The 25,795-nt window shown below is 42.8% G+C and overlaps 2 protein-coding genes across 3 annotated transcripts; one reads left to right on the top strand and one right to left on the bottom strand.

Moving 5' to 3' along the window:
- Positions 1 to 7,384: 7,384 nt before the first annotated feature.
- gsk3ab (glycogen synthase kinase 3 alpha b) lies at positions 7,385 to 19,680 on the bottom strand. Of its 2 annotated transcripts, none has more exons than XM_086039350.1 (12): positions 19,573 to 19,680; positions 18,138 to 18,283; positions 17,837 to 18,022; positions 14,302 to 14,489; positions 14,109 to 14,192; positions 13,155 to 13,265; positions 11,738 to 11,868; positions 9,636 to 9,840; positions 9,432 to 9,527; positions 8,936 to 9,122; positions 8,779 to 8,856; positions 7,385 to 7,586 (listed from the first exon to the last, which is right to left on the bottom strand). In XM_086039350.1, exons 3-12 carry the CDS (start codon positions 18,009 to 18,011, stop codon positions 7,519 to 7,521), a joined length of 1,323 nt encoding a protein of 440 aa, XP_085895476.1. In that variant the 5' UTR covers positions 18,012 to 18,022; positions 18,138 to 18,283; positions 19,573 to 19,680; the 3' UTR covers positions 7,385 to 7,518. The 2 variants fall into 2 exon arrangements, with proteins under 2 accessions (XP_085895476.1, XP_085895477.1); XM_086039351.1 differs by lacking the exon at positions 19,573 to 19,680 and adding an exon at positions 18,306 to 18,554 and having other exon boundaries at positions 18,138 to 18,217.
- Positions 18,849 to 25,791, top strand: znf526 (zinc finger protein 526). The gene is made up of 8 exons (XM_086039349.1): positions 18,849 to 19,136; positions 20,965 to 21,298; positions 21,937 to 22,100; positions 22,189 to 22,284; positions 22,464 to 23,146; positions 23,216 to 23,363; positions 23,476 to 24,900; positions 25,256 to 25,791. The coding sequence occupies exons 2-8, from the start codon at positions 21,019 to 21,021 to the stop codon at positions 25,400 to 25,402; spliced, it is 2,943 nt and encodes a 980-aa protein (XP_085895475.1). The 5' UTR covers positions 18,849 to 19,136; positions 20,965 to 21,018; the 3' UTR covers positions 25,403 to 25,791.
- Positions 25,792 to 25,795: the final 4 nt, after the last annotated feature.

The raw sequence follows: 25,795 nt of genomic DNA, 5'->3' as shown, positions 1-25,795 counted from the left end.
TGACGTGCTACTGTGCCTAAATTTGATGCTACTAGGGTTATGCTTTAACATAGAAGTTGTGCTCTTTACTTTCTCCAACAAGAAAAATAAATGCTGCTGAATACAAAGTAGACCTTTAAGGTTTTTTTTAAAAACATTTTTAAAGAGACTTCTAATGGGGCTGCAAATCAGGAGAGCTTTTACAATATTTCTGACCTTCACTGGTCTTTAACCTTTCTATGGGGAATTTTTAACAAAGCTCAGCGCACATTCACACATCTAGAGTGCATGGATATTTAAGCACTAACAATTTCTTTCTCGCACACACTCAGACTACCTCGAGGCCGTAATTTGAAATTCAGACAAGACTCCGCTGTAAAAGCACAGTAGGTTTTAATGAAGTCTGGTGTGCGCGGAACTTTTTCATTCTTTTGTACAAAGAACATACAGTATTTATGTGCTCGCTAGCACACTCTTTGCTGACTCTTGTTTTTTTCTAAATGCACATGCTAAATTAAACGTTTGTCCTCGTGCCGCCCGACCCATTCATGAATTAGCCTCTCTAATCCTCCACAAATACTGTGTGTTCTTTACAGTGTTCTGTATATATCAAAATCCTACTGCCCAATTAGCTAACTTTTATAACCAATTTTAATATAAACTGGGACAAAAAAGGGGATAGAAAACATCTTGTTAGTGCTGTAATATCTGGAATAAAATCCCCCGTGCAATAAGAGAATTCCCCACATATACTTTCAAAAATCATCTGAAAAATGTCTTTAATCCAGTCAACCCTGTACTCATTAGAGTTCTATATATGTTTGCATGCATTTTATGTGATTGTCCCTTTCAAATAAACAATAACAATGAAAATGAAATGAAAAATCTCAGCCACAAATGTGCAACACTGAACCAGAGATTCTCCCTTTACAAACTCAAATTCAAGAATCTGGGTTCGAATCACAACTCAGACGTGGGGTTTGCGTGTATATTACCCGTTTCATTGAAGACCAAGACTAAATTGTCTATAGGTGTGAAAAAATATGAATACTGGTTTGGCTATATGTGACCTGCGAACCAAGCTCTTACCCACTTCTTGCCAAAAGTCAGCTAGGTCACCTTTGACTCTAGTGAGGACAGGCAGAACGGAAAATGAATATGGATTAAAGAGGGTGGAACTGTGGTGCATAAAGTGTGCAACATCCACAAAGTAAAATGTTCTGCGTTCAAATCTCGGCTGGGTGGGGTTTGTGTAAGTTTCCTCTAAGTACTCCGACTTTCTCCCGCATTCCAAAAAAAGCAAACATGTTAAGTTTAGTGAGGACTCTAATGTTCATAGGTATGAATGTGAGTGTGAATAGTTACAGTTAATTGAGTGTTGAGTCAACACAAACCTTGTTTTCTCTCCAGGGTCAGTCAGGTGTCTTCAAAATATGTATTTTCGAATACACCTTAATGCACACGGCTGATCATCAGCAGGAAGCCAAACATGGTTCCACATCATTACAAGACCTCCAATGGTAGTCGGGAGCTTTCTGGACATTGAATTCACACACTACATTACTAATACACAACGTTGAGAAAAGAGCACAGCAGGTAGAAAAGAGGAAGTAGGGGCAAGACATACAGTATTGAGACGGACCCTCCTGGAGCTTCATCACGCTAATGTTTTTCCTTCAAGGTTATTCCACTATGTGTGGTGGCGGATGCTGAGAGTGGCAGTGGCCCATCTGGCCACAAGCCAGATCTTTAATACCAATTTGTCGTCTGGTTCAGCAGTCTGGTAGGAGTTGCTCATCCTCCGGTCTGTTGGCAGGGCGTCCGAGGGCACGCTTCGATTGACTCGCCACTCTGTAAATATAATAGTTAATGCGGCACAATGGAAGCTGGCTGCGCTCGCTCCACCACCAATTTGCTAAGTGTCGGCCTGGTTGATAAACAATAGTGAGAGATTGAATAAAACCACTGTGCCTGTATAAAGTGTCAGTAAAGTCACAAGGGACAGTCAATATTGTCCTGATGGGTGGGAAAGGAAAAATCACGTCAGCAACTTGGAAGTGATACAAATAAGTGTGGAGCCAGCACCTTTTCAAGATTTTTTGCTGATCAGCAAACCAAATGTTTCTGTGTACCTTAACAAAGGCAATGGTTTGCCTTTTTGTGCAGTCACCAGCCAAACGTTTTCATCACACAATCATTACTGTTGAAATGGATCCATAAATCCACATTTTAGCACTTCACCTGTCCAGGGTTGCGGAGAAGATGAAGTACATCCCAGCTGACTGTGGGCGAATGGCAGTCTACCCTGGATTGGTTGTCATTCAATGAGAGCGCAGACTGACAATCATTCAACCTACTGTCACTGGAACAAGAATCAAGTTCACACTGTCTGAAGAAACTGGAGGGACATTTTCTAGTGACGTGAGCTTTGTAGAAATACAAAATAAAATGCAGGGTCCATAGTCACGCAAGTTCCCAGGAGGATTCCTACAGAAGGCTGTCTTCAGGTGCAGATCTCAGAAAGGATAACTACACTGCCTTGCTAAGGTGCAGTCTCTTGGAGAATCACTTCCCTTCTGCTGAAGTGCTCAGGAAGGAAACCCAGACAGCTCACCTCCGGTGCAGACTCTGGAAGGATTTAACCACCCACTGGAAGGATTTAACCACCCAGATGCAATCTCGAGGAGGGTTTCTATCAATCAAGGCTATCCTCTGGTGCAGATCTCAGGATGGATGCCTAGACAGCCCTCCTCAGGGGCATCTCTCTGTGATTCAGTCCGAGTCCTCTCAGGTGCAATTTTCCAGGAGGGATTCTCTCAATTCACCGACAGGTTTCAAGAAGGATAGCCTTAGACTGCCTTCCTCAAGTGAAGTCTCGAAGTATTTGATCATTCCTCCTATGCCTCCAGTGTAGTCACTCATGAAGGGATTCCATCAGACTACCGCCATTAGTTGCAGTTTTGGGAGAGTCTGTTTGCTTTCCTTTCAGACGCAGGTCTCGGGATGGATGGAAAAACTGTCCTGCTAAGACGGTATTTAGGAGGATTCATTGACTACACCTACCCCCAGGTGCAGCCTCCAGGTGGGAGACCATCAGGTGTACTCTACTGGTGGGATTCATTGGATTGCCCCAAAGGTACATAATCCTGTTGGGATTCAACAGACGATTGCCTCTCAGATGTAGTCTCCATAGGAATCCGTCCACTTCACCAAAGGTGCTATCGTACAGGTGGGTTAATATCAATCTGCCTCCTTCAACTGAGGTGCAATCTCTTGGGAGGATTTCAGTAGTCTTTCCACCTCGAATGCAGTCCTCAGGAGGGATACCGTCATTCGACCTGTCCTTTGACACCTCTTGGGGAATTCCATCACTTAGGTTATGGTGGCGGTTTCCGCTAGGAAGGGTGCCGTGTCAAGGACACCAGCAGATTTGCTCACCTAGGGTAAAATCTCTTGTGAATTTCATCAGTCTACCAACTCCTTGAGAGGTTCCATCTCTCATGCAGTATTTGAGGGGTCTACATGCCTAGTGCAGTCTCCAGGAGGAATTACGTAAGTGTGCCCATCCCCTGGTGCAGTCTTGGGCGTCATTTCATTAATCCCCAACAGGAGGGATTTCATTTTCCCACATGATCCCTTAGGTGAAATTGCTAAACTAACTCCATCAGTCCAAATCCCATGCAGATTCTGTCGGACTACCCCATAGGTGCAATCTCCAGGAAAACTAGTTTACCCAACTCAAATAGTCAGACTCTCAGAGGATTCCATCAGTGTTTCTCGCTCCGGAAGCAATCTCAATCCGCCTGCCCCCGCGTGAAATCTTGCGATGGACTCATCCACTCTCAGGGACTATCAGCTACCCCCCTCCCCCTTAGGTGCAGTCACCAAGTGTATTCCATCAGTCTTCCTGCCTCAAGTGCCGTCACTTTTGAGTTTCAAGAACCAGGAGGATTCCATCAGCAACTCTCCTTAGGTACAATCTGTCCAGGATTAAATCTGTCTTCAAACTCGATGGGAGGTTTGTTTTAGGTCATGGATTCTATTATTTCAGCTCTTTCCGGGTTTCCCGGTTGTTCACTTAACTCATAAAATGACTCAATGCGAGACTGTAGCTGCGCATGCATCTTTTAATTCAAAACAAACTCCAAGCACACCCATACCCAAGCTTTTCATCTGCTTGATTTAAATTGAAGTTGAAGAATAGCCGAACAACCCGCCAGGGCTTAAAAGAACAAATTATGGCAAGCACTGAAAAGTCGCTATAAAAAAAAAAAAAAAAAATGCAAGCACACTGCCAATGCCTATAAATATTCTACAAAGGATGGAGAATGATCCTGCAAACCCTGAGACTTCATTAAAACCTACTATTCCTTTACAGAAAAGTCTTCTGTGAATGAAAAATGATAGCCTTGGGACAGTGTGTGAGAGTTAGGTCTTAGTTAAATATCCATGCATTTCCTATGTAGGCTGAAGCCTCACTGTCTGTGGCCCATTTCTTTAAGTGCACTTGCGCTGAATGTATCTAAAATTTGAATAATGCTTCGGTTTGATTGGCAGGGAAGTACACAGACATCAGTGCAGAATTGTGGCGGTTGTGTGCTCTCTTGTGCAGCTAGTAATGATGTGCCACACAAACTACAACCTCAAAAGTCAAACACTCCAAATTTCCATTTTAGTATGTTCTGCATTTTCTTAGGCTTTTTTTGTTGTTGTTGGGTGATGAAAACAGAGAAGGATACCAGTTTCCAGTGCCTTTCAAGGTTATCAAGGTCACTTCAACATGGGGGGAATTGTTAAAGGATAGAGAGGGTGCACTCCAACGAATTAGAATATCAAGGAAAAGTATTTCATTTGTGATATTCAAAAAAGTGAAACTCATTCGACAGATAAGATATTTCTCTCACATTTCTTTCTCTCTCTCCCAACAAATGTGAATGTGGCATAATAGCCAATTAAAACGGTTTTAACTACAATGAAATTAGGTGCATGGGAATTGGCCTTCTGAAAAATTGTTTCCTTTCACGAAGTAGTATTTGCGTTTCACCCAATTAGAACTTTTGTACGATATCATTTGACATGCAGCTGTATATAAATTACGCAAAGTTGTATGCTTTGATGTTTTGTCATCAATTACGAACATTAACTTTCCCAAATCATACGACACCCAGCCAGCAATACCTATAAAAGGCCACTGGGCGACAGTATTGCTCTGCAAACATCTTTCAGTTACCTCTCCATTAATATCTGTGTAAAGGGCACGTAACTTTACTTCTATTATAGAATGACTAACTTGGAAAGGTGAGTAGTGTTGCTCCAATTAGTGGTGAATTCCCAAATGTTGGGTTGTTTTAGTTTCTCTGTACACTGGTTAACTTTCAAAGGGTGAGTAATTTGACTTATAGTTTCTTTATACTGTGGTTAATTTCTCAGTTGTACGACAACCAAGGATGTTAAACATGTCTCAATAGTAGTTTGAATCGAATTCACTTAATCCCATCCATCCACTTTCATTAGGGATTTAGGATTAGGGTTGCATCTGAGTTGGAGCCTATCCCAGTTAAATTTTCTCTTTATGCCTGCACAAAAGTTGGGCCTTGAACAAATTGACATGACATTTTCCTCACATTCCCTTTTGTCCCCATCAACGTGAGATGATTAACACACAGGCACCAATCATGTCAGTGTTCCCACGGTGATAGTGCGAACGCAGTGACATGATCGGCACCTTGATCACCGGCTCGCAATTAAAACACGAACGTGCGGAGACGCCGACCGTTTCATCACTTTATTAATGAGTTTATTTATTTATATCAACAAACAAACAACAAAAAAAAAAAAAACAGTCTCTCTCTCCCCCCATCCCTCTTTTCCATCTCCTGTAGCCGACCGTTTCGCTGATCTTTCTACAAACCACGAGGGCTGCAATAAGAGCGTGCGCGGGTGGTTTTGGAGGGGAAAAAAAAAAAAAGACAAAATTAACAAAACAGCACATCGTTCAACAATGGAGTAGAACAGGAGACGGTCGGACACAGGAGAATGTCAATGGAAGATTGTTTTCACCTTTACGACAGTCTCACACACAACATGTTGTACTCCCTCCCCACACACATACATACGCGCGCGCACACACACACACACAAGCAAGCAACAAATCCTTGTAACATTCTGTTCACATTGAAGCTCAATGGAAACAATATGCGTTCCACCAGACGGCTCGCGGTCCGAGTCGAGGTACAGTATCTTGGATGTGACAGTTTTCTGCCTCACTACTACATCATTTTGGAAATAATATACACAAAAAACACCCCCCCAAAAAAACAAACACACAGTACAATAAATAAAACAGTTAAAACAACAACTACGGGTGGGGGAAGTCATGTCAGGAGAAATGGAAGGAGAGAGAATTAAGATGTGAGACTTTTTTGTTCTGTTTTTTTTTTTTTTTTTTTTGCCCTCCAGAACCAGGGACCGAAAAAAGAAGGGGGAAAAAAAAAAGTAATACCGTATTTACAGATTGTGACGGCAGATAAAACAGTCTGGTCGCTTGAACGCGCCATCTACTGGAGGGATAAAAATAACATTACAAGAACATCAATAGAATAATAACAAAAAAAGATCAAATAAAAGGTAGTTGATATTTACAGGTTAGCTGTGTTGTAGAGGAGGAGGAGAGAGAACCAGGTGGGAAGGAGATGAAAGTTCAAGGTCCGAGACGGGAAGTTGAGAACTCGCTCGGGAGGAAGTAGCTCTCGGTCAAAATGATGTTAATGATGATGATGAGGTTGGACCCGTTCATTTAGCCTCCTGAAACACGTTCCATCTTACATTATTGATACATGAGCTTATAAAATTTATACGGAGGCCCCTAACTCCCATATTAAAAACAAAAAGCAAGCTAAAGGAGGAAAAAGAAAGGCTGCTACAGTGTGCTTCCTTTGTCATATTTTTTTTTTTTTTTTAATCACCTCATCTAAAAACACCATCAGCTGGGAAAAAAAAAAAAAAAAAGGGACTTGGTTGTTTTAGGGTACGAAGTGACACCCTGGAAAACCAGAGAGCATTTTGTACTATGTTTTGGTGACGGGGACATGATTGTCATTCTCCAAAAGCCAAATGAGCACTCCACATAAAAAGAGCTAAATAAAACTAAAGCTAAAAAAAAAGTTTAAAAAAAAAACGGCTAAAAAGTCCATAACACAGACAATGCAGGTACGACCCCAAACATCCCACAGAACCTTATAAAGTCAGCTTATATATATATATATATATATATATATATATATATATATATATATATATATATATATATATATATATATATATATATATATATATATATATATATATATATATATATATATATATATATATATATATTTGAAGCCTATCGGGGGGGGGGGGGGGGGGGGGGGGGGGGGGTACAGCAACGCATGACCTGTGTGTGTGCGTGTGTATATAGTCTCTTTCTAAGTGTTGAAAGGAAGAAGAGCAGAGTGGGAAGAGAAAATGAAAAAAGCATGGCAGGGTGATGTTGGCTGTTCAGGTACTGTTGTTGATGGAGCCAGGCACTGAGCCGGGCTGGGCGGTACTGTCTGATGCACTGCCATCTGCAGAGCGACAAAGGCAATACACATTAGGCAGCAGAAAATGGTTTGTTTTGTATGTGCACACAATCAAGACTTATGTACATCACACCACTGCATGACAAAAAAAAAAAAAAAATACAGGTCACATACAGTATCTCCAAAACGAGTGTATGTGAAAACCCTGAAAATTATATTGGGACAGCAACTGTGTGTTTTTTCTGTATCAAACCAACTATTCAATGTTTTTTGCATCAAAATATTATAATACATAATATAATATAAAATATTGTCATGTGTTATAGTACACATTTCAAAATTAAAATGACATTGACGATGAGTGTTATTTTAATTGAAATGAAAAATTGAGGGAAAAAAATAATTTGGCTGCCTGAAATTCATTTTGAGGAGAAAAAAAGGTTTAAAAAAAAAAATTAAAAAAAAAAAAAATCGGGATTTATGAAAAATATTTTTTAAATGAAAAAAGATGATAAATTAATTCTTTTTTAAGAGTTCAATTTAGTTTGAATGAAAACGAAAACATAAAAAATAAATAATTTATGGTTATTTTCAGAAAATATTTAAATTAATCAAATAGAACTGGAGAAACAATTAAGGCTTTTTAATCAATTTTGAACGAAAAAAACCATTTTGAATTCAGGAAATTATTTTCAAAATTTTAAAAGAATAAATATAACATGAGAAAATATTTATTTAAATTTTGTTTACATAAAAAGTTTGACAAAACTTCAATAAAAAAATCCAGGGATTAAATTTAAATACATCTCAATCGTAAAGAGATAAAAAAAAAAAATTCAGGCTTTGTAAAAAAAAAAAAAAAAAATTAAATCATAATAGTAATAGATTTAGATTAGTTTTTAGGTAAATATAATTTTAACAGTAATATTTAAAAAAAAAAACAATACAAAAAAATTGCGTTTGAAAAAAAAAAAAATCACCTGAAAATAAAATGATTCAATGAATGAACAAAATGAATTATTTAAGATGTTCCCAGTGAAATATTAACAGATTACAATCTAAGAAAATTTCATTCAAATTTATTAAATAACTTACATTTCCTTGTTAAAATAAAAAAAGAGATATTTTCAAATAAAAATTGTTTATATTACTGGGGCTAAGTGTAAAAAGAAAAAGGACCCAATAGCAAAATGTTTGCAATGTTATGCGTAGGGTGTGTGCATGTTCTTCTACATACCATGTGAGGCAGGAGTTGTCTGTGCACGAGCGTGAGGAGGAATGAGTGTTGAATTCAACTGGGGCTGGATGGACAGCTCTGAAGAGGCACGGCACAAAGGCGCATGAAAAACATACCATCGAGTTTCACTTGCCGTCGCGCGCGTTCGGGAACTGACCAACGGGACTGAAGTTGAAGAGGAGCGGCAGTTCCCGCCCACTGGGCAGGCGGGTGTTGGGCTGGCGCAGCTCATCGAAGAAGGCGTGCGCGCAAGCCTCCAGCGGAGACAGACGGGTGACCGGCGTGTATTCCAGCAGTCGTGAGCAGAGGGCGATGGCTTCCGGCGGCGTGCGGGGCTTGAATACCTGATCAGAACGGCACATGCACGCACGCTCATTTAAAATATGAGGCTTTTAAAATCATTTTTCAAATCAAAACGAAAAATGAATTCACAAACATTTACAGATTTTAATCTCAGGCTATAACGTTTTTAATAATTCAATATTCAAATTCCTATGTTATAATTATTGTTTTTAATACATAAAGTATTTTTCTTTTTTAATTCATACATAAAGTATGGTATTTCCTTCAACAGAGGGCAGGTGTGCAATCTTTGAGAGAGTTTGAACGGTGATAGTGATTTGCCTCCTGAGTCATTCAGCAGCACTAATTACCTTTGTCCAGGGGTGAGCTTTAATCTGTGGGAATTTGAACTCTGTATAATTGGGGTTCATTTCTCGGATCTGCTCCCTTGTCGGAGTTCCAAGAACCTGATACGAAAAGAGTTTGGTTACAATTATGAATGATCATCTTTCGATCCATCCCTTGTATTAAATTTCCTCTGACTAAGCAAGAGCTCAACTCCTCGATATACGTACCTTGATGATCTCTACTAGCTGGTCCACGCCGCTGTCTCCCGGGAAAATGGGCTGGCCCAGTAGCAGCTCGGCCAGCACACAGCCAGCCGACCAGATGTCGATGTTGGACGTGTAGTCAGTGGCGCCGAAGATGAGCTCCGGGGCGCGGTAGTACCGCGAGCAGATATACGACACATTGGGCTCGCCTCGGACCAACTGCTTGGCGCTGCGGGGACGACAGTAGACAGACAACATGAGGGGAGGACGAATGACTTTTCCCCCCCACCCCCACTTTCCATTCACACAGTAAAAAGGTTGAAGACTGACAGTGTGATTTTGCAAAATGAGCAAAGAACGACAGTAGACCAAAACCTTCGCTGAGGCTCTGAAACACAGACCAAGCGGCCTGACGTCACTACCTAAGCCACATACAAAAATTTGTTTGCGACTCAGCTTGTCACAATGAAGAGCGATTAATTACACTTCAGTAAAATCTGTCTATCTCTTTAAATTCTCTTTTATTTCATTCCAGTTTTTATACAATACATATACAACACTGTGTAACCTTAAGTTTTCATTGATTATGGCGGCACCATGTGGACAAAAGCGGTAGTGTTTTGAATGAAGTCGAACCACATTTCCCATGAGCGCCAGCGGCACAGAACACAGTGTACTGTCGTGAAATCCTGAGCTCTTGCTCACCTGCAATTGGACTGAACTGCATTTCTGTTTCCAGTGGCTGTGTTTAGGCTGAATGGCAATGATGTAGCGAATCTAATTGTGTCTAAACAATATAACAATGTTTTGTCTTTGTAATGAATGGTAACATATGCCGTAAAGCAGTCAGCACATTTGTAGGTTTTTTTTGTGTGGCAGGGTTTGTGGTTTCCTCCTCAAAGTTGCCTAGTCTCAGTAAAAGCGATACAGACACCCTCAGGCCATGAAAAAGGTAGCATTCAACCAATTGTAAGTCAAAGTTTCATCAGAAGAGTTATGATGATTATTAAGGTCGAATACTTGAGCAGTGTAAAACAATTTCCTTGTTTTACACCACATTCTATGTTCACTGCGCTTGGCGCAGGCAAGCGGCGGAAGCTTGTCGGTTCTAAAGCGCTACAGGAGGTGAGCGGGTTGGTCAGAGTTCAGCCGAGCATTCACGTCACGATCTCGCCGTTGCTATGGCGAAGATGTTTATGGCTGCCAGCCCAAATGACTTCAAACACTTCAACATGCCCGACCAGCAAATTATAAAAATATAAACTGTTGCACATATTACATATTTTATTTCTGCAGTGTGAAGTCTCTCTCACGCGCACACACGCGCGCATGCGCACTGCTTACATTGATATCATTTATTCATTGCTTAGATTCTAATTTACTAGGTAAATGAAATAAGCATAGTGGTTGGAGCAGAGTTGTTCGACAGTCTCTCTTCCCTTCTTCCCTTCCCTTGCTAAATAAAAGCATTTATTTGTCCACATCTACAAGATGCATGATCTGTACGTATAATAGTATTACTGACAACTTCATAGTGTAGCAGGAAATATTCCGGCCTCCATGTTGTATACTACTAATGTTACTAAGGTGTTACAATGTACTAAGGTTGGCCTACCACTGAAAATATGATCCTGGCTGATCACTGCCACCTGCTGTCCGTTTGTTTTTATGTTTTACATGGCAAACACGCCTCATTCTCAGTGAGAAGCTGATTAAGACTCTACTGCAAACTATGACGCGAAAAAAACCCCAACAAAAAACGTAAGACTTATAAATACGTTTTGGGTAAGCGGGGACTACGATTCTTAAAACGTATATATACGTTTTTTGGATTAAAAGAGTTAAGTGCTATACTTTTGAATAAATCTCGAACAGTTGTATTACAACAGTTTGAACACAAGTGCCGACCGACTCCCGATTTGGCAAGTTCAAGCTACTGCCACTCTTTTATTCAATTAATCCATTCAGTGAAACATCGGATCCTGCCAGGCTTTATTTCCCACAAAGGACCAAAAAAAAAAAGTGGGCGAGCAAAACGAGACTTGCACGCGCTTGATCAAGACAGCTGACGCACACGGCAATGGAAAGAATGTTGAAGACAAACGAGTGTAGCGTGTGCAACTAACCTGCCGAAGTCACAGAGCTTGAGGATTGCGGTCTCTGGGTCCACCAAGAGGTTTTGGGGCTTGATGTCTCTATGACACACGCCCTGGGAATGGATATAAGCCAGGCTCCTGAACAGCTGGTACATGTACACCTGGTGAGAAGGACACAATGGTTAAAAACGCATATAAAGTCCACCGTGCTGATTTGTATTCGTCAACTTTTGGTTTTAGTACACTTGTACCTGCAGTCTTGACTTGCGCATGACCTACACTACGCTTGAGTCAACCAAGGCTGTGGCTTCCCAATGTGGGTGGTGGTGGTGGTGGGATTAATAGTGACTCACACTCTCCTATAGTTGTGCAATGACTTTTCGACAGAATCATTAAATGTTAATCACAGCCGTTTATCCCCAAAGACAGCAATAACATGCGTGGGAATTTCTTCCAAGAGAGTGCAGTAATGCTGGGTGGTGTCAGATGCAGACCGCAGCACAATAAAATCATATGAACAGAGACGATGTGTGTGTGTGTGTGTGTGTTTGTGTGTAACATTTAAAAAAATAAAAATAAATAGAAGTCAAGTAAAATTTAAATAAATGTTTAACAATGGTAAAGGAATCATAATGCGGGAAAACAAAAATTACATTTTGGACAAAAATGGTGTTAATGGGCAAAAAAAAAAAAAGTAAATATTTAACTGTAAATCATTACATTCATTACAGTATATAGGTGGTACGTGCTTTTCATTTGGGGGGAAATCCCCAAGATATGGAGGCAGATGCTTTTCATTGTTGGGGAGAACAGAAGAAAAAAAGTTGTCTGCTTTTCAGGGGAACATTTACAAAACACGGAGATACTGGTTTGTGGCATCTCAGCATGGCAAATCGCGGCATTATCAGAATCTGATTTATTGGCCAAGTATGTAAAACACACAAGGAATTTGTCTTCCCAGTTATTATCATCATCATGACAAGCGTCACTCAATGCGTCACAAGGTGATTGTAGACAAGATGACTAAAAATGTGCAATCTCGCTAAAGCAAGGAAAGAAAGTGAGCGATGAGCTGACGACATGCTGTGACAGAAATGCAGCTCTGTAGGCAAAGAAATGAGTAAGACGTGTGTGTCTTAACGCCTTGGGGGAACCTCAGTGAAGTGGGCCATGAGACAGTCGGAATGTTCTCTCTGCTGCGACACACAATAAATGCACATAATCGCCCTTTAAAAACCAACAACCTTGCAGACAGGGAGCCAAGTGGTTTGCCCTCCTGCACTGCTTCTGTAATCCTTAAAGAGCCAAACAGGAAAACATTTGCTGATTCAGTCACCTCAAGCAAACAAACTTGACTAGTCCAGATTGAATTTTTTTTTTTTTTTTTGGGGGTGCAGGATTTCTGTGCGACATAGCAGCAGGGAGACAATGAAAATGTGGTGTTTACCTTAACATAAATGATAGGTATGGTAGTCTTGGCCTTGTTGAAGTGCCGGGCCACCCTGTACACCGTCTCGGGGACAAAGTCCAGCACCAGATTCAGGTAGACTTCATCTTTCTGCACAGGCCACAGACAGGGAAACATGGGAGTCTTATCCAACTCGCACCACACAGTCATGTTCAGGTGCAACCTCACAGATGTAACAGCCAACCAAAAATGTTGAATCACGTGAGCTTTACAACAAAAATGTATGCTTGTTGTTTCAAAACGACATCTAGCTAATGGGCTGTCGCCAAATTGTCCCAATAGAGTATATACAGTAGACATATATCCCGCTTTTCAATAATACTTAACTACAGCGTACTCATGAGTTCATATGTACCCGTGGCTAAAAGGCGACGTGTGGAAAAGTCTCTGTCACGAAAATGTTTGCGTGCCGATGATGAATTGTACCCAGCTGCCTCTCAAAATCTCAGTCTCGCTTTTATTTCTGGCCCATTCAAGATGATTTGAATTAACAAATTATAGTTAGAGCGGCAAAGGCTTCTTCTTCCGGGATAATTGTGCCCTGTTTGTGTATCAATGATAAAATAGTACAGGTTATTAAAACAGACACATTTTCCCCAATGTATTTATACTGGGTATCAATTATACGCAGATTTTTGCTATTTGTGGGCCGGCCCGATCTCTTTTCAAACACTGCGCATCCACTGTAAGTTTATACTACAATTTTTTTTATGGAAACGTGACATACAATAAGCTAAAAGCAAAATCCAAATGTTTAGTGGTTCACTTATTTATTTGCACAAATGAGACAATTACATTACACCATTGACATCAAAGTAAAGACGGTGTTTCACTGCTTTAATATTGAGAGCAATTAACTTGTATGGCAACCATGCTAAAATGTTACTTCAAACACTACCTTGGGAACAAATTCAAACAACAGCAAATACACACCTTTTCACCACTGGAGTAGAAGAAGTAACGTAGCCGCACAATGTTGCAGTGGTCCAACTTGCGCATAATTTGCAGCTCTCTATTCTACAAACCAAAAATGGAGGACAAAACGGTCACCAGGCAGAATCTCAATCAACCGCTCTCTTCAAAGTGAACGTTTTCATTTAGACTGACACAAAATGTGTATGCTCACCTTAAAGCGTTTGTCTTGGAGCACTTTCTTGATGGCCACCATCTCTTGGCTGTCGATGAGGCGCGCCTGGTAGACCACGCCAAAGGACCCATTTCCTATGACCTTGATGTCCGTGTAGGACACTTCCTGCGGGCGGTCGGGGCCTTGGCCCGGCGTGGCCACTACGGTGGTCAATTTGCCACTGTCGCCTATAAAAGAAGAACACATGAACAAAACATACAAATGCCTTGTTTGCATACATTAACATGGATACCATCCAAACCAGTCTTAAAGCAGACTATCATCTTCCTTCAAAAGTTTTTTTTACTTATTTCACCTACACAATCTTCAACGGCCACGAAATGCATTTACAGTTGGGCCTGACCATATGGATTTTTTTATTTTGGTCGCTGCTGATTATGATATTTGGCAGAATAACATTTTGATAACCAATAAATTAATAAAAAATAATGAATAAAAATAACTTATTGTTTGGTGCCTTAATGTTTGCAACAATTAAGACTAGACTGTTTTACATGACTTTGTCCTTTAGTATTTGTTGAACTTTACAACAGGGAGAAAAATCTTTGTTTTATTTTATAGGGTGTTTGAATAAAAAAAAACGACATTTAAAAAAAATAAATAAATAAAAAATAATCTGTTGATTTTTGTGGAGTGTGTTGGATCATATTTCCACAATAAACGAGGGTTTACAGTATGTCTATAATCAAGTCCATCACAGTTTCGGCTCAGAAACCATTCAAACCACTTCAACGTGTTCCTGTTCCACTTAGCACCAGGCACGCTACGTGTGGTCCACAGGTTGATTTGGCGTAATCCAGGATCAGATTATGTGCAGGGAGGTGATGTGCTCTCTTGGAAAAGTACAAGGTGTGCGTTTTTAAACTGGTCAAACATTGTCATCGCTGGGCAGATGTTTGACCAAAAAAGAAACCCCTCCCCCCCCCAAAAAATGGAAAAAATGGCGATTGAGATCAAACAGTAACTGACAGAGCCGGTTAAAGAGGAGTGGGGGGGGGGGGTCCGGTAATGGCGCGGCGGCTCGGGTCGAGAGCGATTTGATGAATCAACACCACGAGCGGTGACATTGGGGAAGGAGAGTGCGAGTGAGCGAGACAGAGCCCCGCCTCCAAAGCGCTTTTGTCAGATCGCTGTGGTTAAAACAGTGTGGACAGCAGCACACCCACAAGTGCTACTCCATTTTCCCAGGGCTTGTTCGCTTTGCACGTCTCAACAGGACCCCTCCGGATCACCGCCATGCCTCAAAATGGAGTAAGACGGCGCATCATTCCGCACCAGACAGACAAATCTTGCAAAGACAGCACTGCGTCAACATCACACAAGAAATACGGACGTGATTGTGTGGAATGCTGCATAATTGGTCCAATATCTCTCCGTGTCTCACATCAGATCTCTACTTACTGACATTTTCACAGTTGCATTGCATCTCAATTAGTGATGCACTGATACCACTTTTTTTCAGACTGGGTTGAGAGTACAAGTACTTATACATTTGAGTACTCGACACCAGCACTTGATCATGCCAGTGCATCTTGAAAAGTTCTTGTAACACCAGATATTTTGAATGGTGTTTTTCCACTGGATATTTGACTTATACTATATTTTTTATTTATCTTATGTTTATTTCTTTTTTTTTTTTTTTAATATAAAATTTGTGTTAGAAAAGAGAAAATTGCCATTAGTTTCACGTAATTTTACGGACGAAGTACTATACGACCACATTTTTTTTCCCACCGAGATCGAGTCCAAGCCACTTGATTTTGAGTATCCTCTGATACCGAGGTCCGATCCAATACCTCTGCAATGCAATGAAGAACAAAAGGAAGACCACATCCAAATTGTCTCAATTATCTTGTCCTTATATAAACCACAGCAATCAACAATCTCTTGCCAACAAAGGGCTGAGTCAACTATCTTTATTTATTCATAGCACACTGGAGGAAGGTTTGATTTAAAGTACATATCATTTTAACTGGTTTTGCACAAGTTCAGTTTTGGCCTCACATGTCACACTCCTGGACCATTCTTTCGGAGAACCAACCATAACATGATATATGCTGTCATCTGGATATAAAATTACATATATTGGAAAATAAAATGTTGTCTATATTGCACAGCAGTCGTAACCATAGAGCAGGGAGTGGAACTTCTTGCAGCGAGGGAAAGTAGTTCATACATCTGTTGTGGCTGTTCAGAGCAATATGGCTTCAATACCGTCCCTCTGCACGTTCAAGAAAGTTTAGGGTAATCAAACACGCCATTTCTTTTCAACTTAGTTTTATTTTACCTCAATTAAACTATGTTCAGACTTACTAGACACTCAGTCAAGTAACCTTCTGAAATGGTAGTGAAATCTATGGTCTCTACTTAAATCACGCAATGCGGAATTTTCTCCAATGGATTTACACTACATGCTTCAAGTGGCACAATTGGGATGTGTGTAGTAGTGGCGGCATAAAGCGACACACGGAATCAGATATTCAAATCAGAATCAGAAACCACGATATGGGGGGAACGCTGTATATGTAATTAAAATATGAGGGTATCAGTGCATCACTGAGTCAAAAACAAAATAAATTGGCAAATCTATCTTCTCACGAAAAACGTTCGATTTGCACTATTGAAGTCAAGCTTTTAGGGCAAGTGACGCCATCTGAAACGTTTCGACTCGGAATTTTGAACCATTCAACCTCACTGCTGAATATTTTCCATTGAAACCTGTAAGCCAATGGGAGAGTTCCCCATATATCAGACAAAAATACCGTTTTAGGAGATATATCCAGAAATTATGAAGTTATACTGTTACTGTTACACTAATTTGAAAGTGTTTTTGGACCAGATTCTCAAAAGGGCACAGGTGTCAAACTCAAGGCCAGGGGGCCAGATCTGGGCCTCCACATCTTTGGGTTTGATAAATATATATGGAGTTATTGAAACTGGGTCACTTTGTACATAGTGGTAACTTAACATACAGTATGTAGTTAGTCTGAAATATAGGCCAGTTCCACTTAGAAGTAGGCGTAGGTGTTGATGCTACTACCTGAGATCTCAATCAATTGGTCGACACAAATATTACCAAAAAATATTTTTAAAGAGTTTCAGCTCCGTAACGATAAAGAGGCGCTATCTTCCACATATGATTAGCACGGACGCTAATGCTAACTCTAAACCTGGGTGACGTGAAGGAGAGTCAACGAATTTGAAAATGTCAATAATAACAACTTGATAAAATCGCCTTTTACCGAAAAAATAATCAGTCAGTATTGGGGTTGAGTTGACGTGAACAGTTTCTCATTGAAAAGGTTTAATAATGGAAGAAAAACACGGCTAATGGTAGCTGGCTAGCCAGCCCAAGTTAGCCAAGAGCCTGCTAGCTGAGATTAGCTCGGCGACTGTGATGGACCTTATTTAAACATAATGTCGACAGCGAGATGTAAAATAAACAACAGGAGGGACATCATTTGTAACAAAGTATCTGACGCGGCGAGTGGTCATTTAGAAAAAGGGCACTTACGGGGTAGTTTGACGTTCCCAAAGCTCGTCGAGCTACCTCCGCTGGTTTGCGAAGCCCCCGACTTTCCTGTCGAGCTTCCGCCGGCGACTGCTGATCCGACACCGGCTGCAGCGGCTCCGGGAGCTCCGGGAGGCTCGGCGAATGAGCTGGTCCTGGGCCGCCCGCTGCCGCTCATATTTGTGTGAACTACAGCCAGGGTTAACGGCGAACGTTACTGACAGTCAGCCAAGTCACACAGGTCAACCGTACGGAGAGGGTGGGGGGCGGGGAAATTCCATGGGAAAAAAAGAACTACACTTACAGCGTTCTTAGACAGCTTTCTGTCCCGTCTCCCCCTTTCTTCCTCTGTAGTCTGTACTGTAGAACGACGATGGTGGGGAGCTGGGGAGTTGACGCACGATGACGTCACACTCGCAAAGGAGAATGGGAAATTGAGTTTCAAAGTACCTGGAATTGAGTTTCAAAGTACCTGTACTTCAGTAGCGGTGGGTTTTGTTTGTTTGTTTCTTTGTTTGTTTTATAAACTTTCCAGGGGTGGAGGTTAATGTGACCGATCGTGAAATGATAACGTTCAGTTACTCGAATCATATCAAATCGTAGCTATAATTGCCCAAAATAAACAAATAAAAAAATTAATAGGCTTAAGGTTGACAGTGCAATCCAATAATAAACAAGCAAGTTACCAAAGTACGTGTTGAATTCCGCAAACGCATGTTTTGTTTTCCAATACTTAACTAAACAAAAGTCAGTATCAGTGGGCAAAACTATATTAGTCACCACACAAAGCGCCCCATGTGATTGATAAGCAAACGGTCCAATCTCAGGCTCAAGATTGGTGCCCTATTGCAATATTGTACGGGGCTTACTTTCACAGACAAATAGGAGAAATTAAAAATGACGGTAAAATAACCCTTATCAAACGTAAGTTGACTAAAGTACATGAAGAATTCCGCAAAATCATCTTTTAAAACAAATGAATCGGCGCAAATCTGTATCGGTGGGCTAAAACTACAACACCCAACTGGCATGTGACTGACAACTAACCGTCCAATCGCGGCCTCAAGACTTTGAGCTTTACCGCATATTGGGCGGGATCTAGCTTCATAAAAATGGAGGCAAACGGCTGCTTAACGTTTCCCTACACGCCGTAAAACACAATAGTGGGCGAACAGCCATCACAATCTGTGCTTCCCGTGACCAAAACGGCGTCGGAGGAGCCTCGGCGGAGCGGGGCGTGTGGGACGTGTGAGTGACGTGCAGTGATGTCTACGAACGGCGCCGTCCGACGACAGTAATTGAGGTAAAGTGAGTGGGGGAAAAAAAAGAAGGGCCCCTGCCGCCTTTCGCCTGCAGAGCTCCGGCAAAAAGTGGCTAGCGCCGCCTGACGGGCCGCCCGGCAAACCGGGCAACCGCCGTCAGGAAATAGCGGTGCCGAAAATTGGTCTTCACTGGCCGAGGGAGCGCCTCCAACAGCTCTCCACACGCAATCACACACATAAACACAAGATACTATGTTAATAAACGTTATTGTGGTTAAAGAGTTCCATTGCAGCCAGTAGCAGGGACCAAGCTAACAGCAAAGGCCGTCTTGCTTGCTAATTGCTAAGTCGAAACATGTTGTCTTTTATTGTGACTTTTGATCGGTATAATTCTGTTAACGTATTCAATTTGTGCCAAGTAATGAACACTTAAATCATGGTCCTCTCCACATAAAGGATAATGTAGGAAATATTTACCTTTTGTGAATTAGACTCGCTCAAACCAACCATTGCAAGTCAAGAGCAGTTTAAACGTGGGTCAAAAGTGTGTACACCTTTTAAATTCAGTGTAATAATTTGAGGTGGAAGGAAAGCAGGTGCAAGCGATGGAGAAATGATGCATGAGTTTAATAAAATCAGGAGTGATAGAAGACGGGCAGAAATGTAGGTTTGATTGAAACGCAAGAAAGCATGCTCTCGGGGAAGGGAAGAGGTCAGGAAAGAAACGCTGCATATTTATTAAAAAATTACAACAACAAAAAACAGTTTACACCTACTGTTGTTTCACCCTCATTTTATTTGAGAATATACCATGGGCTAATTAAAGAAATATGGAAATGCCACCTAGGTCAGACTTTGGACATCCCTAAAATGGCTAATGTGCCTTTTTATAAACAGCATTTCAAATCATCTTTCCCTATTGAAATGGATGCAAATGCCATTAATTCGTTCAAGCCTCAGAGAAACACCCAACGAAAAATGTTTTATTAATTAAAGTAGTGCTCTATAGTATTGACTTGACATACGGTATTGACATGAATAGAAAGTTTAAGAAATAAACAGTTTTTGCCACTTTTTTTTTCTTTTTTTGCTGCTGTGTGCGCCTTGTTCACCTGGGGACAGCATTATACAGACATACAGATATGAAGCCAGTGAAACCTCCTCAGTAATATTAGAATTAGGGCTGCACAATATATTGGAAAAAATATTGATATTGCGATAATGGCCTATGCAGTAAGCATATCGCAAAGACATGCAATAATGTTCCTATGGAAGTCTATGCTTTTATCTGAATATGACCAGCCAGATGCAGACTTAAATATGCGTCGCCACCCAATATTTGCTATCGTTATGTAGGGGTATTACAATTAATTAGCTAAGAACACATTGAACTTCCTTATCTTGCCGCATGAAAAAAAATACTTCTTTCATTAGATAATAAAAATATCATTTATTTAGGTACATGTTAAATATTGCAATATCGATACCTTTATAGTCAACAATCCATATCGCATGTTTTTCTAATATCTTGCAGCCCTAATTGGAATATGAGTTCTTTACAAAGGATACATATTATAGGCCTGTATGGTTTTTTTCCTAACAGTACAACTGTCACATGATCTGACTGTATTGCATATCTTTATTGTTGTGTTTAAGTTGTTTTATTTTTAATCTATATTTTTTTAAGTGATCAGACAATCGGTGATCCGAGTGTTTTAGAAGATTTAGGTTGTTTAATTTCACACTTGCTGGGTGGACAGAAACTCAAGACACCCATCTTTTTTTTTTTTTATACAAGACCTCTAAAAGTCAATGTAATGCTTTTTTCCAATTGTCTTTAAATGACCTCTCTTTACATGTTGTTTACAGGTGTCATTTTATGCTGCCCCCGATCCATTCAACATAAGCAGCACAACTGACATCATGGAAACGCAGACTGTCGTCATTGAGATGGAGCAGCCCGAGGACGTCTGCGTGGACCATCAGTACATGTGTAGCGAGTGCTGCCAGCTTTTCAGCACCCTGGAGGACGTGCTGATCCACCAGGAGATTCACACGGGCCAAGAAGGCGAGGCAGGCCAGGCGGTCCGCTGCGAGCAGTATCAGTGCCTGGAGTGCGGCGCGGTCCTCGTGGATTCGGAGGAGCTCCTACTGCACCAGGAGATGCACATGCGGGTGGCCGGGATGGAGGCCGAGCAACAAGGTTAGTCGGACATTTTGTCGCGTGATGTCTTTGTCGAATCATTTACTCATTCCCACGTACTACTTTTCATATAGTGGACTATATAGGTCACTAAAAAGTCTACTGCAATAATGATGAACCATGAATGACAAGGTCAGTTAACGGGCTAATAGAAAATATGCATTGAGATCCCGGAGTGATTTTCCTTCAAACGTTGTAACACGACAATAGCCATTAGCCACAAGCATGTATTCTTTCTAGTCTGTAAAAAAAACGGGTTGTATTAATAAAGTTAAAGCGCGACTTTATTCTTTTACTCTTTTTTTTTTCTTTTCTTTAATTTTTTAAATCAATGTATAATGGATGGGTGGATAAATGTGCATCCATGCATGTACAGCACCACACTGCCCCTTAAATTAAGGCGCACACAGCAGGAACAGCAGGTATAATTTTTTATTAGTAATTATTTTACTTGTCACCAATTTGTTTGGTTGTTCTTTGAAGGTTTTTTAAAGCTGAGTATTGGTAGTTGAATTAAATACTAAGTTTTTGAAATCACTGAATAATGGCGTTTATTAAGCATGATTTCAATATCTATTCCGCCGAACAGTCATATTTTCAAATGTGTAATTCTTAACATTTGTGCGATCCCATCTCAGCGTTGTGTGAGGCTGCGGTGCCCGAAGATTCTGGTTCCCAGGCAACCCAAGCAGTCCAGTACCAGTGTCTCGACTGTCTGGCTCTGTTTGACTCACCCGACACATGGCTACAACACCGCAAAAGTCACAAAAGCAACACCACAAGCACCCATGCAGACATGACGGTAAGACGGAGGCCGGAAAAGAAGCGTTCGTTTAACGGTCCGTTGAAAAAGTCAATTTTACCAACAAGCGTGTGATTTCCTCCCACAGGAGTACTTGGTCCAAGCCGATGGCACGCTTGCCCCTGTCACCAACATGCAGAACTTTGTGCTGAGTGAGCGGCAGGCCGGGGAGATTTTGGCACAGGTAGTTGAATTCAAACCCCTTTGACTGAGACCGATTATGCTTGGTTTTTCACCACAGTATGTTTTTTTTTTTTTTTTTTTTTTTTTTTTTGACAACTTCAAAACTACATTTTCCATATAGTCTCCCCTTTACTGACAGATGAAGGTTTGCAACAGCTTTGCTTTGTGTGTCTGTTGCAGGTGTTTGCACAGCAGCAGCAAAAAAAGAAAGCCCAGCCCATCTCCAAATCAGCCGCCCGCCCCTCCCTGCTGCCCCCGGTGACGCCCGCCCCCGGCTCGGCCACCATGCACCTTCAGATCCTGACGGCCCAAGCTCTGGCCGACATCTCCGGCAAGACGGAGTCCGCGGCGCTACAGCGGAAACGAAGCGCCGCTGATCGGCGGGCTTTGACCGAGACGGTGGTCATCCAACCTTACGAATGCTCCGAATGCTCCCTTCTCTTCCAGACACCGGAGGACTTCCTCCAACACCAGGGGGAGCACTTCATGGCTCAGGAGAAAGAGAGTTCAGACGCGGGGCTCATGAGCGGCTTTGAGGAAGCCCCTGGGCGTGAGGAAACGGGGGATAAGGCGTACAACTCCATAAGGGACTCGAAGCAATTCATAACGATGGAGAGGAAACCCGCGGCGGCCGCGCCTCAGCAGTGCTCGCTGTGCGGCCGCACGTTCGTCTCCGCCAATCGCCTCAAATCCCACCAGCGCGTCCACGAGCAGGGCAAGCACGAATGCACCGAGTGCGGCAGGGTCTTCAAGAAAGAGAGCTCGATGCAGGCCCACCTGCGCACCCACCAGGGTGTGAACAGGTACCTGTGCGTGGACTGTGGCCAAGGCTTCACCACCGAGATGACCCTCCTCGTGCACAGGTACAGCCCCGCCATGGCGGCGTCCTGTTTGCCTCGTTCTTTCCTCATCTTTGCACGCGCTTCTTGCAGGAAGTCGCACACGGCGAACCCCTTTCACAAGTGCCAGTTCTGCAACAGAACCTTCACCAACATGACGAAGTACCTTTACCACCGACGGACGCACCTCAGCGTCAGTGCCTGCGGCACACCTGCTCCGCCCAGCACCGCCCCCACCACGGTAAGTCCTAACCTTCTGCAACGTTCATTTCAAAACATAGAAAAGATAGAATAAAAAATCCGGCTGAATTCCGCATGAATTTGAAATAAACGCAAACTCAATCGCTCTCCAGGTTAACGCTGCCCCACGACGAGCCTCTCTCTCCACTATGGCCATCCTGCAGCGAGCCAGGGAGAAGAACTCTCAGATGATGGCCCCCCTCACCGAGGAGGAGATGGAACACATTGATCAGGATCAAGCAGATGTGAGCACGGTGCAAAGTAGTGAGGTTCAAGAAAAGGTGGGCGAAGAGGATTGCGGCAACAAACCTGCCAAGGAAGTCGCGTCCAGCTCGGCACCAAGCGGCGCGTCCGCGCGGTTGGACAAAGACACGTTGGCTTGTCGCTCCTGTCCAAAGACGTTCCCCTCGCAGCTGCAGCTTGTCCAGCACCGGCGTGTGGCGCACGGGCCCAAGCGCAGCTTCCTCTGCGGCGTCTGCGGCAAGACATTCACCAAGCAAATCCACGTGCGCAACCACATCCGCACGCACACGGGCGAGCGGCCCTTCCAGTGCGCCGACTGCGGCAAGACCTTTTCGTCGCTCGCCAACCTCACCCGCCACACAATGATCCACACGGGCGTGCGGCCGTACCGCTGCGACGTGTGCCAGCGCGCCTTCTCACAGGCGTCCAACCTGCGCCAGCACAGCCTGCTGCACGCGGCGGGTGGCAGCGGCGGCGTGACGTGCCCCGACTGCTCCGCCACCTTCCGCTGGCCCACCAAGCTGGCCGCACACCGCTTTGCGCACCACCCGGGATCCCCCGCCCCCTTCCCGTGTCTCCACTGCAAGGCCGGCTTCCTCACCAGGAGGCAACTAGAGGCCCACTGTACAGAGCAACACCCTGTCGCGCACCCAGAATCCCAGGGCACCCCCGCCGGCCATTTGGAGCCCTCCACCGCAGAAGAGTCTGACGCTCCGGTCCGGTGCTTGGACTGTGACGTTTGCGGTAAGAAGCTCAACTCTCCCGCCAATCTGCGGCTCCACAAGCTGAGCCACCCCGGTCCCGGGCGGGCGCGCGGCGCTCACGGCAAGCGCGCTAAATCGCACCAGTGCCCTTTGTGCGGCAAGCTGTTTGTGTCCAGCTCGGGTGTGGCGCTGCACCAGCGGGTGCACACGGGCGAGCGGCCATTCCCTTGCCAGATATGCGGCAAGCGCTTCCGCCAGAGCACGCACCTGCGCGAGCACTTGCGCACGCACTCGGGCGTGCGGCCCTTCTGCTGCGAGGTGTGCGGGAAGGGCTTCGTCCAGAGCATGCACCTGGTCGAGCACCGCCGCACGCACACGGGCGAGCGGCCACACGTCTGCCCACACTGCGGAAAGGCCTTCAAGACCTTCTCCAACCTGAGGAACCACAAGAAGACGCACAGTCGCCAGCAGAAGCTGGATCGGGACCGGGACCCCGGTGCCAAAACTGACTCGGCGGTGGAGGTTTCCGCTGTGGAACTCCCCAAGGGGCAGCCGCACCTCATCCAGATCCAATCCTCGGACATTCAACAGGTTCGTATCCATCTAGAACGGGTGGGCAAACTTTGGACTCGTTTGAGAATATCTGGGCCAGGTCATTTATAAGTGATGTGAAAGTTTCATTGTGGGTATATAAAATCATTAAAAAAAAAAAAAAAATCATTTATCCTCTTGACTGGGATAGACTGTAGGTCAGCCGTGACCCTACTGAGGATTGAGACGGTATAGAAAATGCATGAATGCATTCTCCTTTAAAAAAAAAAAAAATTCTCCCCACATACTTGCTATTTGTCCACCTGTGGAGTGTGCCATACGTGACCACTCTTGATCAAACACTCATCATCCAAAGCATACCACATCTCACCAAATGTCTGTCCCGCCATCACAGGGCACCAACACCATCATGTGTAACGAGTTCGGGGAGACCATTGCCATCATCGAGAGCAGTGAAGGCGGGGCGCTGCCGCTGGAGCAAGCCCTGGAGATCTTTCACACGGCAATGGAGAATGGCCTGGATGGACTACACATGCTCTGAGCGACAAGAAATACTTTCATTAAAACACAGGTGGTATGAAAACTACTCAGATATACATACCTACCGTTTAACTGTTGGGAGTCGTGAAGAAATGTTATTTTTGAAAGATGTTTTTTTTTTTTTTACAATTAAGATAGTGATCATAAATTCAGATTATACTGAGTTGATGTCAACGGGGTGTGTTTTTTTCCATGGAAAACATGAAATTGAACTGTAGTCAGGAAAATGTACTTAAATGTTCGAGTGTCTTTATAAACAATACCTTATGTGACTTTTTTTGAAGGGTTTTTACTATGATTTGTATGAATTTGATGTGGCAGCTGGCGGTCTTGTCAATATTAATGTTAATAAATCAATAAACTCAGTTTGCTTACTGTGGAATTCATTCACCAC

This window comes from Filicampus tigris, chromosome 8 (assembly GCF_054856515.1).
Source record: "Filicampus tigris isolate MCC_2025a chromosome 8, RoL_Ftig_1.0, whole genome shotgun sequence".
NCBI classification, from domain to species: Eukaryota; Metazoa; Chordata; class Actinopteri; order Syngnathiformes; family Syngnathidae; genus Filicampus; species Filicampus tigris.
Note: the sequence above shows the minus strand (reverse complement) of the source record. Positions and strands in the feature narration are given on the sequence as shown.